We start from the raw sequence: 13902 nt of genomic DNA, 5'->3' as shown, positions 1-13902 counted from the left end.
GTAGGAAACGATTTTCTTTTTCAATAACAGTCACTTTCCTTTTTGTTTAAGCGAACCATGAAATTTCTTTTGTTTAAAATATCCTTTTAAATACTTTAAATTTGAAGTAGTACTCACTTTATCATTTTTAATACACGGTGTAAACCACATCTTCATAAAAACTTCCGTAACAAGTTTTTGAATGCCTTCTTCGTCATGAACACGTCGAATCATTTTTACGCAAATTTCGGGAATTTTTGCAAAATCTGGATATTCTAAACAAATATCTCTCAAAATTTTAATGACCCTTTTCCGTACGGAGACACCAGTATCCTTTAAAAAATATATATTTTTTTAATTTATTAAAATTTTTTTTTGTATATTACCAAAATACGAGTAGACAGCATATCGTAATACTGATCGATTAGATCTTGATTACTAAGAACAAATTTTCCAACCAAATCTACAGCAGCCTCTCGTACCGAAATAGCTGTGTCTAGGAATTTCTGATTAACTCCCATTTGCATGTCTTTTCGTTTTAGGACCAATGGATCAACTTCCACAATGTTGGCAAGACATTTCATTGCACGTGTCCTTACTGCTATCGACGGTTCACTGTGTTATACCAAAAAAGAACAATTAGTAGAAATTTAAATATATACAGCAATTAATATATACTTACTTCACAACTAAAATAATTTTCTTTAAGCATCCATCAAAAGATTGACTAAAGGGCCTTTTGGTGGCCAGATATTGCGCTATTAACTGAGCGTTATTATAATCTATGTATGTTTTGATGTGCTGATTTGACGAGTGGTTTTGCTCGCCAAAAACTGAAAATGGCTTAATTTTGTTGATAAAATATTGCTTTCTGGCTTCTAAAGCCTTATAGATGTTAATATTTAGTTCTAAATTATTGCTTTCCATACAGTGAATTCTCTTTTTGTTTGTATCGGTATCACTTTCATCGCACGATCCAGAATCCGACGTATCTAAATAATCACCTTAAAAAAAAAAAAAAAAAATATATTTATATTTAATAAGCTCAATGTGTTGTCAATAAACAAGAGAGAAGGATATAGTCGAGTTCCCCGACTAACAGATACCCTACACTCACTCAGCTAGTGTGGAAGCGAAAGCGATATCTGGGATATCGATAGATATGTATTAGGGAATAAATTGGGTAAAATTGGTCCAAAGTGTGGGCGTGACCTTTTCGACGGCTTTTGGAGGTTAGAGTGGCCGTGGCAAAAAGTTTTTTGCGAAATCAATAGACATTTACACGACTAATAACATTATGAAATAATGAAAAAATCATAATCAAACAATTTTGCAAAAGTGTGGGAGTGGCAGTTTTGGGCGATTAGAGTGGGCGTGGCAAAAATGTGTTTTGGCAAATCGATAGGAATTTACAACACTAACAAAATTATGAATAAATACGAAATATCAACACATTTTTCAAATGTGTGGGCGTGGCAGTTTTGTGCAGTTTGTGGGCTTTAGAGTGGGCATCGGCCAACAAACATGCGCCGCGTCTTTTTCTCTAGAAAATCTTGCTGAATCTCAACCTTTCATCTTTTTTTCCCAAGTGAAAAAAAGAGTTGGAACAAGTGCGATGACTTGTGGGACCCCAGCTTCGATAGTGCAGTTGTCGGATATCATTTTATTGCACCTCACTGCGAGGGCTTTGTTGTAGAGGTACGACTCCAGGAGTTCATGCGTGTACCCAGGCAAGTAGGCAAGGGAAATCGCGTTGAGATAAGAAGAATATCGCGCTAAAATATTTTGCTTGTGGGTTTCTCTGAAACCCAATTGATTGGCTAAGATAATGTTGAGAGCTTGGTATTATGCGCGATAGAAGGCATTTGATGAATAATTAAGATAGGCATAATATGACGAAGATGACGGAATCGTGTGATCTTTCCTGGGCTTAGGTATTAGTATGATAATAGAGACTTTCGATTCCATTGAAGAGTTTTCAGGTACCCTGTTTTGGTTTTAGCTCCCTGATGACTTTTTGATCTCGTACGACCGAAATGATGTTGTTCAGTTTCAGAATGTATTTGCGGAAGAAGAATTCTCTATTGTTTTTAAATTATGAATATTAATATGCGAAAACATTATTTTGCAAGCCAAATCTTTATTGCTGGCAATGTTGCAGCGCGTTCATTTCGAGTGCACCTAAAATAAAATGTTGTGTACTCACTCCCGCACTGTACAACAACTTAGTACACTCACTCTAACTAAGAAAAGTAAAAATGTTGTGCAGTCTTTTCTGGTGTTTTGAATATACTCTACATATTGGAACTGTTAAGCTAGATATGACTACATGACTATGATCAACACAGGCGAGTGGTCTGATGACAGATGGGGTAGGGCCTCGGCGCTAATTAGATTTTATTTGTCACCGCCAAATCAATTAGGGGTCTACAATCATTAGGGGTCTGCTGGCCAATATGTGAACGTGAATGTTTTGGGTGGTTGGTGGGAGTTGCAAAAATTATTCTGGTAAAACGACTATCTTATAAATAATACAAAAATTATATATAATTTCGATTTGAAATCGAAAAATCGGAGCCCCGGTTTTCGAAATCGTAAGAATTTTTCAATTTTGAAACGGCATCAGATCTTATTTACAAATGGAAAAATAGAGTCCCCAGTAGTCTCTTGATGTTTCTTAAACATCCACATCATTCTAAAAAATTTATTTCTAACCCCACCTCAAATTTGACACACAAAATTTTGCCGTTGGCAAGAAAAAGTTTCAATTTGACGACGTAAGTTATCGACAAAAGTTATCGGAAAGACTGCATTACGGTTGATGAAACGAAACCGGCAGGCATAAATGCTTATAAAATATGAAAGAATTCATTAATTAATTTATAGGAGAGCCAAAAGTTTCTTTGTAAATAATGCTATGTAATTTAAATACTTAAATGGTCAAATTGGAGTAAAAAAGTAATTGCGAGCGGAATTAAAACTATGAAAAGCTTGGCCGGTCTATTGTATGGAAAACAGTTTAAGCAGCTGTTTAGTGTTTAGAAAACATTGCGATAGGAAAAATTTTGCGAAAACCGGAGCACCGAAAAATGAAATCGAAAGATTTTGCCAAATCGAAATCGTAAAAAAATACGATTATCGAAGAGCATAAAAAATAATAATAATAATACAACATGAATAATACAAACATTTTTTAAAAGTGTGGTCGGTTTTGCGGGTTATAGTGTGCGTGGTAAAATTTTTTGAAAATCGATAAAAATTTACAAGAATAATAAAAATGTAAAAAAAATACTAACACATTTCTCAAAAGTATGGGCATGGCAGTTTTCTGCGGTTTGTGGGCGTTAGAGTGAGCGTGACAACATGGGTCAACAAACTTGCGCTGCGTCTTTGTCTCTAGAATCTGTATCTAGCTTTTATAGTTACTGAGATCTCGCCGTTCATACGGACAGACGGACATGGCCACATCGACTCGGCTATTGATCCTGATCCAGAGTATATATACTTAATATGATTAGAAATGCTTTCTTCTTTCTATTACATATTTTCAAGAAATCTAGTATATCAGGTCGGCGAAAATATATCTTAACATCAAACTAACAAAGTATCTCCATTCTCCATAATGGTCCACAAGGACAACTAAAAAAAAAGAGCCATTTGTAGAATTAACTATAACTTAAGATTTATGTGTCGTTTTCTCTTCTATTTTATGGTGAGGCTTGAAACTTTTATTCTGATTACCGTATTAAAAAAATGTATATTTCGGACTACAACCGGAGATGGATGAAGAAGGCAACATCAGGGAAGAATTTGAATAACTTTATGCACTCAAAATAATTGACGTTTTATCACAAGACCACATTGAATTCTTTAAGAGGTTATTATAGAAATAAGATAAAGTGACAGGATTTGTCTTTTTAAAATGTTAAAATGACTAACTCCATTGTTAATGTACCAATGAATTCATTTTTTACGATAAATAAAATGGAATTGACCGGATAGTCGGGCCATAGATGAAAAATATAATGCAATATTTTAATATTATTACATTAAAAAATATATAGAACTGTATAAATAATAGTATGTTGTTTTTAATACATCTTTTGACGCGTTAACTTACCATTCGTCTTCCGATTATTACAAATTTTAGACTTCCTGAAAGCCAAACCTTTTTTGCCATCATTTATCCTACGTCTTTGATATATGACATCCCGATACCATTGTGCCAAATAAAAATGTCTAGCATAGTCCCAGATTAAGTTTTCTTCTTGAGCATTTACAGCTAGAAAGTCGAGAAGAATCTTTTGCAAAAAATCTGTTCGCTGCTCCTCGGGCTCTAGTTCAAATTGATCCTGCAATGTACGATCGTAAGATATTTTTGTTAACAGTAAATCCGATATGATTACTTACATTGTTTGATGTTACATCTCCCTCCTTTTCTTGCTCTAATTTGATGGATTGAATCATTGAATCAATAATGTTAACTCTACACCGAGATTCCACTGTGTCTTTTCGCAATCGAGCAGCTACTATGCCCAGGTAATCCAATGATACCAAACGAATGCTTTGTTCTATACCCTTATCAGAAACGTAGCGAACCAGCATAGTTCCCAACAGCGAAAGCAATAATTCAGATGCAGGCCATTCAGGCTTATTCACGGTGGCCAGTAAATCATGAATAAAATTTTCAAACAGAGGCCGAAAATCAGTTTCATTAGACCGAGATTTGCATTTGTTAAGGAAAGTTGTTAAGAAATTTCCACCAATGCTGACAGCTACATCATATTTTTGTAAAACGAGTAGATCCTGACTAGGCTGAAGCAATTTTTTTCCTTCTTCATCAAAAGAATTTCCCTCTTGTGGTTTGTTACTAAATTTGCCATTATCACAAAGGGAATCCGGTAAAATCGTGGCGCATTGAATTAATTGCAATACAAGTGCTGTAACCATTTGAATATTTCCGCCATTGTTTGTAAGTTTATATGGGCGAAGATTTTTTTTTGACGAAGGTAACCGATCAATAGATGTCAAAATGTCGCCTAAGATACTGTTTCTTATTTTATCGTATCTTTCCTTGCGAAAAATCTGAAATGTAATTAAATAATATTTTGTAATATATTATTAGCGCACCGCTGACGTGTATTGTACGGCTCGATTCGCGAGAAGATAGAGGCGATTAATAAAAAAATACGGCAACGAGGAACTATATAAATATTAGAAAGATCTAATTATGCGTTAAAAAGTAAGAATTGATTGCTTTAAGAGCGCCAGAGAGTCAGGACTAAAGAAAACTCTGTAAGGGTCATGCAACTCATAGTTAGATTTACAGTAATTAAAGATTAATGGTATGTAGCTTCTAATGAATCTACTTGGAACAGGGAAGTGTGGCCGGTCAACCATGTCCGGACTATCAACATCACCACGAATAAGCTTACAAATAAAGACTGTTCCAAGCATCGGTCTACGGTTAGCTAGGGAAGGTAAATTAATTAACATTAGTTACTAGAATAAGGAGGTAATATAAGGTTTGCATCCTAATTTAAGCGCCGTAAACTAAGCAGTAAGTTTTTTTGGGCCGATTCAGTACAGTCCGAGTAAATTACGTAATGACTACTCTAAACAGGTGATCCATACTCAAGGATCGGACGGACTAGCGTAATGAATAAGGTTTTGGTTGTCAAATTCATCAAATTCCTTTGACCACATTTTTATAAAACCATGCAAACACCTGGCCCTATTGACCATAGTCTAAATACGATCTGAAAATGTTTGATCTTTCAATAAAAAGCCTGAGCCAGTAGAGTCGCTCTCTTATCTTCTAAAAAAATTAAAATAATATTACACCAGTATCCCGTAGAGTTCCGTGGGGGAACCAGGAACTTTCTTTACTAAAAAAAATCTAAAAGCATTTAACCACAACAAACCATGATACAAAAATAATAGACACTTGTCCAAGCTAAGTGCCCCATTTTCACCAATAAAAACCAATCCAATTAAAAAATTCTTCTTCTAAATATAGCTACCAACACATCTCTAACAAAATACAACAACTCTAGCACACCCTTCACAACTTTCGAACGACTCTTTCAATCCCTAAAAAATTCTATTCACAACCAAAAATTCCTTTACACAGATAGATGGAATAGAAAGCTATAGTGTAACAAGCGAAACCAGCTAAATCAAATTTGGCATTCTGCACCATTCTTTTCAAACGAAATAATAGACATAAAGGAAGCAGTTAAGAAGCTACCACACCAAATTACTCCTACAACACCACAACCCGCACCAGGAAAAACCAAATCCTCATTAGCAGACTCAGACTTGGACACACCAATGCCCACTACATGAACAGATCCCTCACCAGCATATGATCTCTTTGCAACCATCATCTGGGCTGGCTCTAGAGGTGGCTTCAGGCTCTGTCGAATTTTTGTTCAAGAGCGAGAAAGAGAAGAGCTCTACAGCCTGGAGCTCTCTCCTACGCATACAGTTAAAGCCGACGACTTTATGTGTGCACAAGTATGCTCATGCATTGTAAATTTCATAAAATATGCCCTTTCCTTTAGAAGTTCTTAGACTTTAAATCTTTATTCTCTATTCTTTTCATATATTTTTATTTATTTTATAAATTTTTACTTTCTACTATGTATTATTTATATGAAATATATTTTTTTCTCAATGTAATGACTTTTTTTTATGTTTTAAATTACAGTAGTTAAAATAATTTCCTTTGTATTTCCTTTGTATTAAATAGTATATTTATTAAGTCATTTGACTTAATAATACTGTATGTAAGTGACCCACTTTAATAATTTAAATTTCAAATAAGATTCAGTTGTAATGTCCTGTCTGTGGTGTTCCTTGGATACCGATGTATCCGATGTAATAGATGTATTACAAATTATTAATTATCAACAAAAATGTTGTGTTAACGTACAAGCTTAATTTCCAACTGTTTTATTAAAAAGTATTTACACGACATGAATGTGCTAATGTGTGACCGTCTTATAATAAACTTATAATACATAACATGCCCATTCTTCTTAGTTTTGCTTATTATTAATCAATATAACATATTCATATTTGTATAAAACAAATATATCTTAAGTTATTAAAAATATACGCCTTTTACAACTTTTTTTTTAGTTTTAATTTAAATTTCAATTGCTTTTCACTTCATTTTGTTTTACATTTATATTTCGATTATATTTTTAAATTAAATTTTATCATTAGACATTCTGAATAGACTTCACTACGAATGTTTAATGTTTTCATAACATTTTTCATTTGATATGTTTTCATGAATGTTATTATCGACACCGGTGTTTTGCTTTTCATATTCATTTAATTTTACATTTTCTTGATTTCTTATTTGATTTAGATGGCGTTTTGTTTCTCGGTTGTTGTGCTAAAAGATGCAATAATATGATCGAGATCCATGTCTTTCGCTTACAACTGCTTGAGTCCAACCCAACCTGCCTTGTTCGGTTTTTTATAGTCCCTGACCATAACTTTTCGACCTTTCGAAAAACGAACATTTCTATTAGCTTTTTTTTCTAATAATTTTGCCTTGTTGTTGTTTTATGTGTTCTGTCACCAAATGTGGTTTCAATAACGAAAATGTGTTTTTAACATTCGACCTAGAAATAATTTAGCAGGTGATTCCCCAGTTGTACAATGAATTGTGTTCCTATAATCCATAAGAAATCTATTTAATGTGATGTCAAAATCACAGTTTTTGTCAAAATTTGTTGAAAATATGTATGTAATAAAGTGAATGCACAGTGTCTCCCTCTTTTGGTCGCGGTAACCTGAAGCTTTTTTCTCTTATTGTGAGACTCTATTTAGCATGTAATTTGGCTGCCTGCGTGCAGTAATATTGTACTCAAGATCAGTCACAATAAATATTTGAAGCGTATAAAATTCATGCTTGCATAAAGCGACTTTTTTACTGTTTTGACGACATTCCCTGCTTGGTCATTAGTTGCTGGATGACCAGTCGAGGTCAATATGTGATTTATACCATTGTTGGTCATAAGCATTTTATTAAATAAACATTGTCTTACGTTATCGGAAACTAATGTATCAAATAAACCATTTCTACAGAAGAATTCTCGTAATTTTGATATTGTGAATGATGATGTCTTGAAAACCTCAAGCCATTTGGAATATAAACAAACTACAGCCATTATGTAATTATTTTTTATTGGCCCTGCAAAATCTACATGGATTCTGCTTCTGTCCATCTGCTTCAGTTCATTTGTTTTCGAAGGAATTATTGAAGATTTTTCTGGGCTTGGTTGTTGCTCCTGGAACGGAACATTTTGATTTTCACCATACCAAGATGTGACTTATAAAATTCTTGTAGAATCTGTTGCCTAAATTTAGTAGGGTTAATGACACGAAGATCCAACATTATACAGTCATATTCTACAGACAATCCATTGGCCATATTGATGAAGCTACCAAATATATTTTTATTTAATTTTTGTAGTGATCCAAATTTTACAGATTCACAAACTTTTGACAAGATTGAATCACGTCGTGTTTCACGAGCAATACTCATGAAATTCAATTTGCATGGACTGTTTGAGTGTATAAAGTTGACATAATTAAAATCATCATCATTCTTATCAATCACTCCGATTTGCGGAATTCTTGACATTCTGCTTCATTCGAAAAACCTTTAAAAACCCTTTAATATGTTCAATGGTGAATTGAAAACCTTTAAAGATGAATGCCCATCATTGCAATCGTGCAGATGCCATAAGTGGCAATCCTTTCTTTTCTCCAAATATACCTAACAGAGGTTTGTGATCAGTTTTCAAAATGAATTTCACACCTAACAGATATTGTTTCAATTTCATTACGCTATATACAATAGCAAGAGGTTCTTTATCAAGTGTGCTGTAATTGATTTCACTATTTGATAGTGGCCTTGAAATGAATGCAATTGGTTTTAGACCATCTGAGAATTTGTGTGCTAAAACACCTGAAGCTTCATAAAAACTAGCATCTGTCGTAAGTACAATTGGTAAATCAGGATTATAGTGAACTAACACCTGATCAGAAGTTATCTGTACTTTTATTTTGTTGTATGAGTTTTCACAACTATCGGACCATTGAAATTTTGCGTCTTTTTGCAATAATTTATACAACCGACTCATTATCTGTGCAAAATTATTTACAAATTTTGAAAAGTAATTCGTCATTCCGATGAAAGCTCGAAGCTTTGATATACATATTTTAAGGTGTCGGTGCTGATAACACACATGATACTCTGTCTTTGTTTTTGCTTTTTAAATTTATTATATGTTCCTGCAAACAAGCTCCAGACACAGTAATATCATCTTGATAAACTACTATGCCTTGCATGCCTTGAAACAAATATTCCATTGTCTTTTGGAAAATAGCTGCTGCTGTCTTTATACCAAAAGGTAATCGCTTTACTTTTAAAAGACCAATGTGTGTGCTCCAAGTACATCTTAGTTGAGATTCCCCATCTAAGTGTAACTGATTATATGCGTTCCTTAAATCAAGCTTTGTATTTAATGTGCCTTCTTGAAGTGCTGCAAATATGTCGTCTATTCTCGGTAATGGGTATCTAAAATCAATCACACATTTCATTAAAGTAACTCTATAATCACCACATATTCTAATATCACCATCGGGTTTTAAAATTGGCACCAATGGAGTTCCCCAATCAGAACTGTCAACGTGATCTAAAACACCTAAGTCAATAGTCTAAGTCTTAGCTTATGTTCAATTTTATCTTTCCATGCTAGTGGTAACTGCCTTGGCTTGAAAAATATTGCTTTAGAGCCATGCTCTAAATTCAATGTAACTTTACTAGCGTTGAATGAAACTAAATCGGTTTAAAATACTTACGAAAATTCATTTTTAATTTGTTCTGTAACTACAGAGTACTGTTCGTTCACATTTATGCTGTTTACCTGTACTAAATCAAAGCTAAAGGGTCTTAAAAATGGCCTACCAAGCAAAGCTATACTCGTTGTATTTGTAAATACGACTATCATTTGTTTTTTTATGCCTTGATATTCAATCATTGCATCGTACTCACCAGCAATTTCGATAGTGTCAACATTATAATTTACAAACGTCACTTTACATTTTCTTAGCGTCCGCTTCATAATTGCTTTTTCATATGTTGCTTTTGGAATCAATGTGCAAGGTGCACCAGTGTCGCAAACAACATTCATGTGAAAGAGATCGAGAGATTAAAGTTATCGCTGTTGCTATGTACGTAGTTCACGTTCTCTTCAGCTCTCTTAGCGGTAATCTTCGTCTCCATTATCATTGCTTTTCTCAATGCGTCCGACAGAGACGAAAAACTTCACAAAACCGTTTAAAAATTGCACTTGGAAGACTCATGATGAATTGGTTTAAAACAGATGTTCCAGATGTTGTCCAAACTTGCAATTTAATGCTAACTGACACGTGCATACCAACTTGAAACGGTTTCATTTTAGCTTTTTGTGAACATGTGAAAGGTTTTTCTTTCCCGAAACACTAGTGTTGGTAGTGTATAATGCAAAAGCATTATTTCACAAAGTTATTTGTATGATTTAGATAATGGTGAGTGTGGACTGCAGCTATGTAGGACAGTGTACGGTACTGATCAAATAGATTTTAGTAACAATGCCTGTTGAATGCTTTCTTCACTGAGATTTAATTCGCACAAATGGATATCAAATTTTTCTTTCCATATCGAAAATGGTTCACTTTCTGGATTGAATTCAGGAATGCTGATCATTTGGCAGAATTTCGTCTTCTAGCACAAGCACTCACACATATACACGTTCACGTCTATTGTTTCTAATCACACAATCATGTAAATTCTATTTTCAGTTTTACCCGAGCGGAGAGAGGGCAATTTTGGCCGTCACCTAAAAAAAGTGGATGCATAGTGCAAAACCAATGTATGGTAGTTACTCATCTTGTTATTCTACCATTCTTACCATTTACCATTTCTTTAGCGCGTCAGAGTCATTTTCACTTCCGGTTATACTAAAATTCCAAATCAAATGGCTGCATGTACGTATAAAACACCTTTCCTCCAAAAAATAACACGCAATATATACAGTAAAATTAGTTGTGATATTTTTGAGTCGAACTAATGTCCCGTCAGTTGGCTAAGGACAACGCTAAGAAATAAAAAATTATCGGGGAAATAGTTTTCACGTCTTTATTCTTTTGATCTCAGCTTAAGACTTAATATCAAATGTAAATTGGATTGAGGAGTAGCCTTAGTATTTTAATAATAATTGTATTTCGGAAGAGCCTCGCTCTTGGATTCTTAGGATTAAGAAATGGTTTAAAAAGAGCAGTCAAATCGGCTTAGGTAAGGCTTGTTTACAAGAACGGCTATTAGACCGGCTTTATTAGAAACGGATGCTGCGCAGCTGGGACATTATTATATAAGTTAGCACCAAAAGAATTCGCAAGAACAATCTGCGAAGACTTACACGCGCATCTGGCCGTGCACCTGCAGTAGCCAATAAATGCAAGATCAGCGTCTGGAGCGCTTCCGTGGGAGCGACGATGGCAGAGCCAACAACGGAGTTGGCACTGACGCTAGCAGAAGCAGCGACGGTGCTGGGGGGTATAAATACCACCCCATTTTGTACTTTAAATTCAGTTCCGATTCTTATCAAAATAAAGACGGACCACCGGTCCTAATTACCTTCTTGTGAAAATAAACAAACGTTTACTTTAACTTATAGCCTATAGCCTATACTTGGGATGGGATTGATGGATATAGTATGGGAAATGGAGTTTCTTCTATTTCTATTTGTTGTGGACTGTTTCGATTTAGATTTTTTCTTATTTTAAGTTTTGCATTCAGCATCATAAATGGCTTAAATGATACATATCTTAAATAGAAGTACAACAAAATTAATGCAATTATTACAATGGTCTCTGAAATCATCTCAACAATGTCGTTGTTTTAAATTTTTTATTTTTGTTAAATGAAGTGGTGTGTATAGTGGTGTCAAATCTATTTCTGGTTTTAACAGATTTTCACCTAAAATTATACTATTGATTTATCCTCCAAGTGGATGTTTTAATATTTAAAATAGTTTGGCTGGTCACATTCTTAAGTTTGTCATAGTCTATTAATTTGGGGTTAAACAGTCCAAGTCTAGAAAGCTGCATAGCCATTTCCAAATCTTTTACGTATTCCGTAAACTGCATTAGTTCGAACAAAAGACTGTTAATGGTGGTGTGGTTATTTTCATAGTTCTGTCTCTTTTGCATTCCGTCATTTATCAATTCAGGGTTATTCCGACTAGTTCTCTTTTCATTTTATTGTATACACATTTTATCTGGGGTGCATGGTAATCGGTTCATAGTCTTTGCTCAAAATAGTCAACCACGATGTCTATTTCAGTTTAATTGATTTTTAAGCAATGGTATTCAAAGGAGGATGGTAGACTGGTTTATCAGAAAAATGGAGATATCCGTGGTTGGTGACAATATTATTAATTTGAATTTGCTATCCATGAACAGCTGTGATCAGTATAAGCAATAGTGTTATCAGATACCAGGTGCCTGTGAAATTGAGAATTGATTATTTTTCTTTTGTTTTTTGAATTGTGTTTTGTAGTAGTGCGTAACTTTATTTCTATTAGTGAGGGTCTGTTTTTTGTAGATTTTTGGTTGGTTTAAATGGATTTTCTAATTTGCCGTTCTGTATTGGACCTTTCTGTAATTAGTATCAATATTAAATTCCTGTCGGTCTTCATTTATGTTTATATATTTTATTTTCTTTAATTTTTTGATGAATGCGTTTCTGCATTCTATCCAATCCCTAGTTTTAATTTGCTCACGTGTATCGAAATTAGAATAAATATCAAGGCAATGTTCCGGTTTCGGTGTGATTTTTAAAGGCATTTCGGTGTTTCTATGTTCTATTTTGGCGAAATTGCATATGTTGCATTCGTTTATTATATATTTTGAATTAATAGTTGGCTATTTGGAAAGAAGTTATTTTCTTTAAATAATTTTGTCATTTTCTGTATACCAGGATGTAAAAGTTTTTCATGTGATTGAAGTATGATTTCTTTGAATTCGGCGTATGAACCAACGTTTTAATAGGAAAAGACTCCGAATTACTTTTGTGTATGTGGTATTAATAATTTCTATGTGTGCTCTTTGAATAATTTCAAAATCTACATCACTCTCAATAATGTTTCTATGGATAAAGAATTCGGATTTATTCGGAGTTACCGAATATTATTGAATGCTCTACTTTAGTTTTATCGGATTTAATAAAGATTATTTGTTTTTTGAAATAATTGATTGGTTTTGCTGTTAAATGAATAAGGTTGCTATTGTCTTCTTTTGCACTATGTTGAGTAGCTTCACTATGATGATTTTCTTCAATTTTAATTCTTGATAATACATCGGCAGCTGAATTTTTCTTCCCTTTAATATAATCTATTTTAAATTGGTATTCGCCTAATCTAACTAAATAATGTCGGAAAGTTTTTGTGGCCCAAACTATGGCGAGTAATTCCTTTTCGATTGCACTGCAATTTAATTCGTGATCATTAAGTGTTCGTTTTACTAAATAAAGATATAGGATGACCGTTTTGAAAGAGGACAGCCCCGAGGGCCAAGTTACTAGCGTATCTATTTTTGCTCCTTTTTTTAAGCAGCTGGTCATGGGTTTTGCTATGTCTGCGTAATTTGGAATAAATTTGCGAAAATATCCTGTTAATCCGAGGAAAGCTTAAATACCATCAGGAGTTACTATGTGACCAAGAAAGTTAGCTTCCTTTTTTAAGAACTCATTTGTCTAGTTGCAATTTTAAATTTTCTTCTACAAGCTTTGAAAAAATAATTGTATTGAATTTAAATGTTCTGTAGGGGATGTTGAAAATATTAAAATGTTGAATA

At 33.7% G+C, this 13902-nt stretch overlaps 1 protein-coding gene and 1 long non-coding RNA gene across 14 annotated transcripts in view; one reads left to right on the top strand and one right to left on the bottom strand.

Annotated features, from left to right (window-relative positions):
• LOC27209337 (nipped-B protein) overlaps positions 1–13902 on the bottom strand; it is a 56131-nt gene that overhangs the window by 11486 nt on the left and 30743 nt on the right. For 10 of the 13 annotated variants that reach the window (XM_039292298.2, XM_039292297.2, XM_039292295.2 and 7 more), the window contains 6 exons: positions 5415–5450; positions 4390–5064; positions 4100–4331; positions 662–983; positions 366–594; positions 118–312 (listed from right to left, as the gene is read on the bottom strand). In XM_039292298.2, coding sequence (XP_039148232.1) covers positions 118–312; positions 366–594; positions 662–983; positions 4100–4331; positions 4390–5064; positions 5415–5450 — 1689 coding nt within the window. The remainder of the gene's footprint in view (positions 1–117; positions 313–365; positions 595–661; positions 984–4099; positions 4332–4389; positions 5065–5414; positions 5451–13902) is intronic. The other 3 variants (XM_016184776.3, XM_016184772.3, XM_039292302.2) reach the window with 1 other exon arrangement.
• Positions 10043–11667, top strand: LOC123327134. The gene is made up of 3 exons (XR_006541618.1): positions 10043–10575; positions 10849–10919; positions 10977–11667. It is a non-coding gene; the product is annotated as an uncharacterized LOC123327134 (long non-coding RNA).

Source organism: Drosophila simulans, chromosome 2R, assembly GCF_016746395.2.
Source record: "Drosophila simulans strain w501 chromosome 2R, Prin_Dsim_3.1, whole genome shotgun sequence".
NCBI classification, from domain to species: Eukaryota; Metazoa; Arthropoda; class Insecta; order Diptera; family Drosophilidae; genus Drosophila; species Drosophila simulans.
This window is presented reverse-complemented; position numbering and strand designations above follow the sequence as displayed.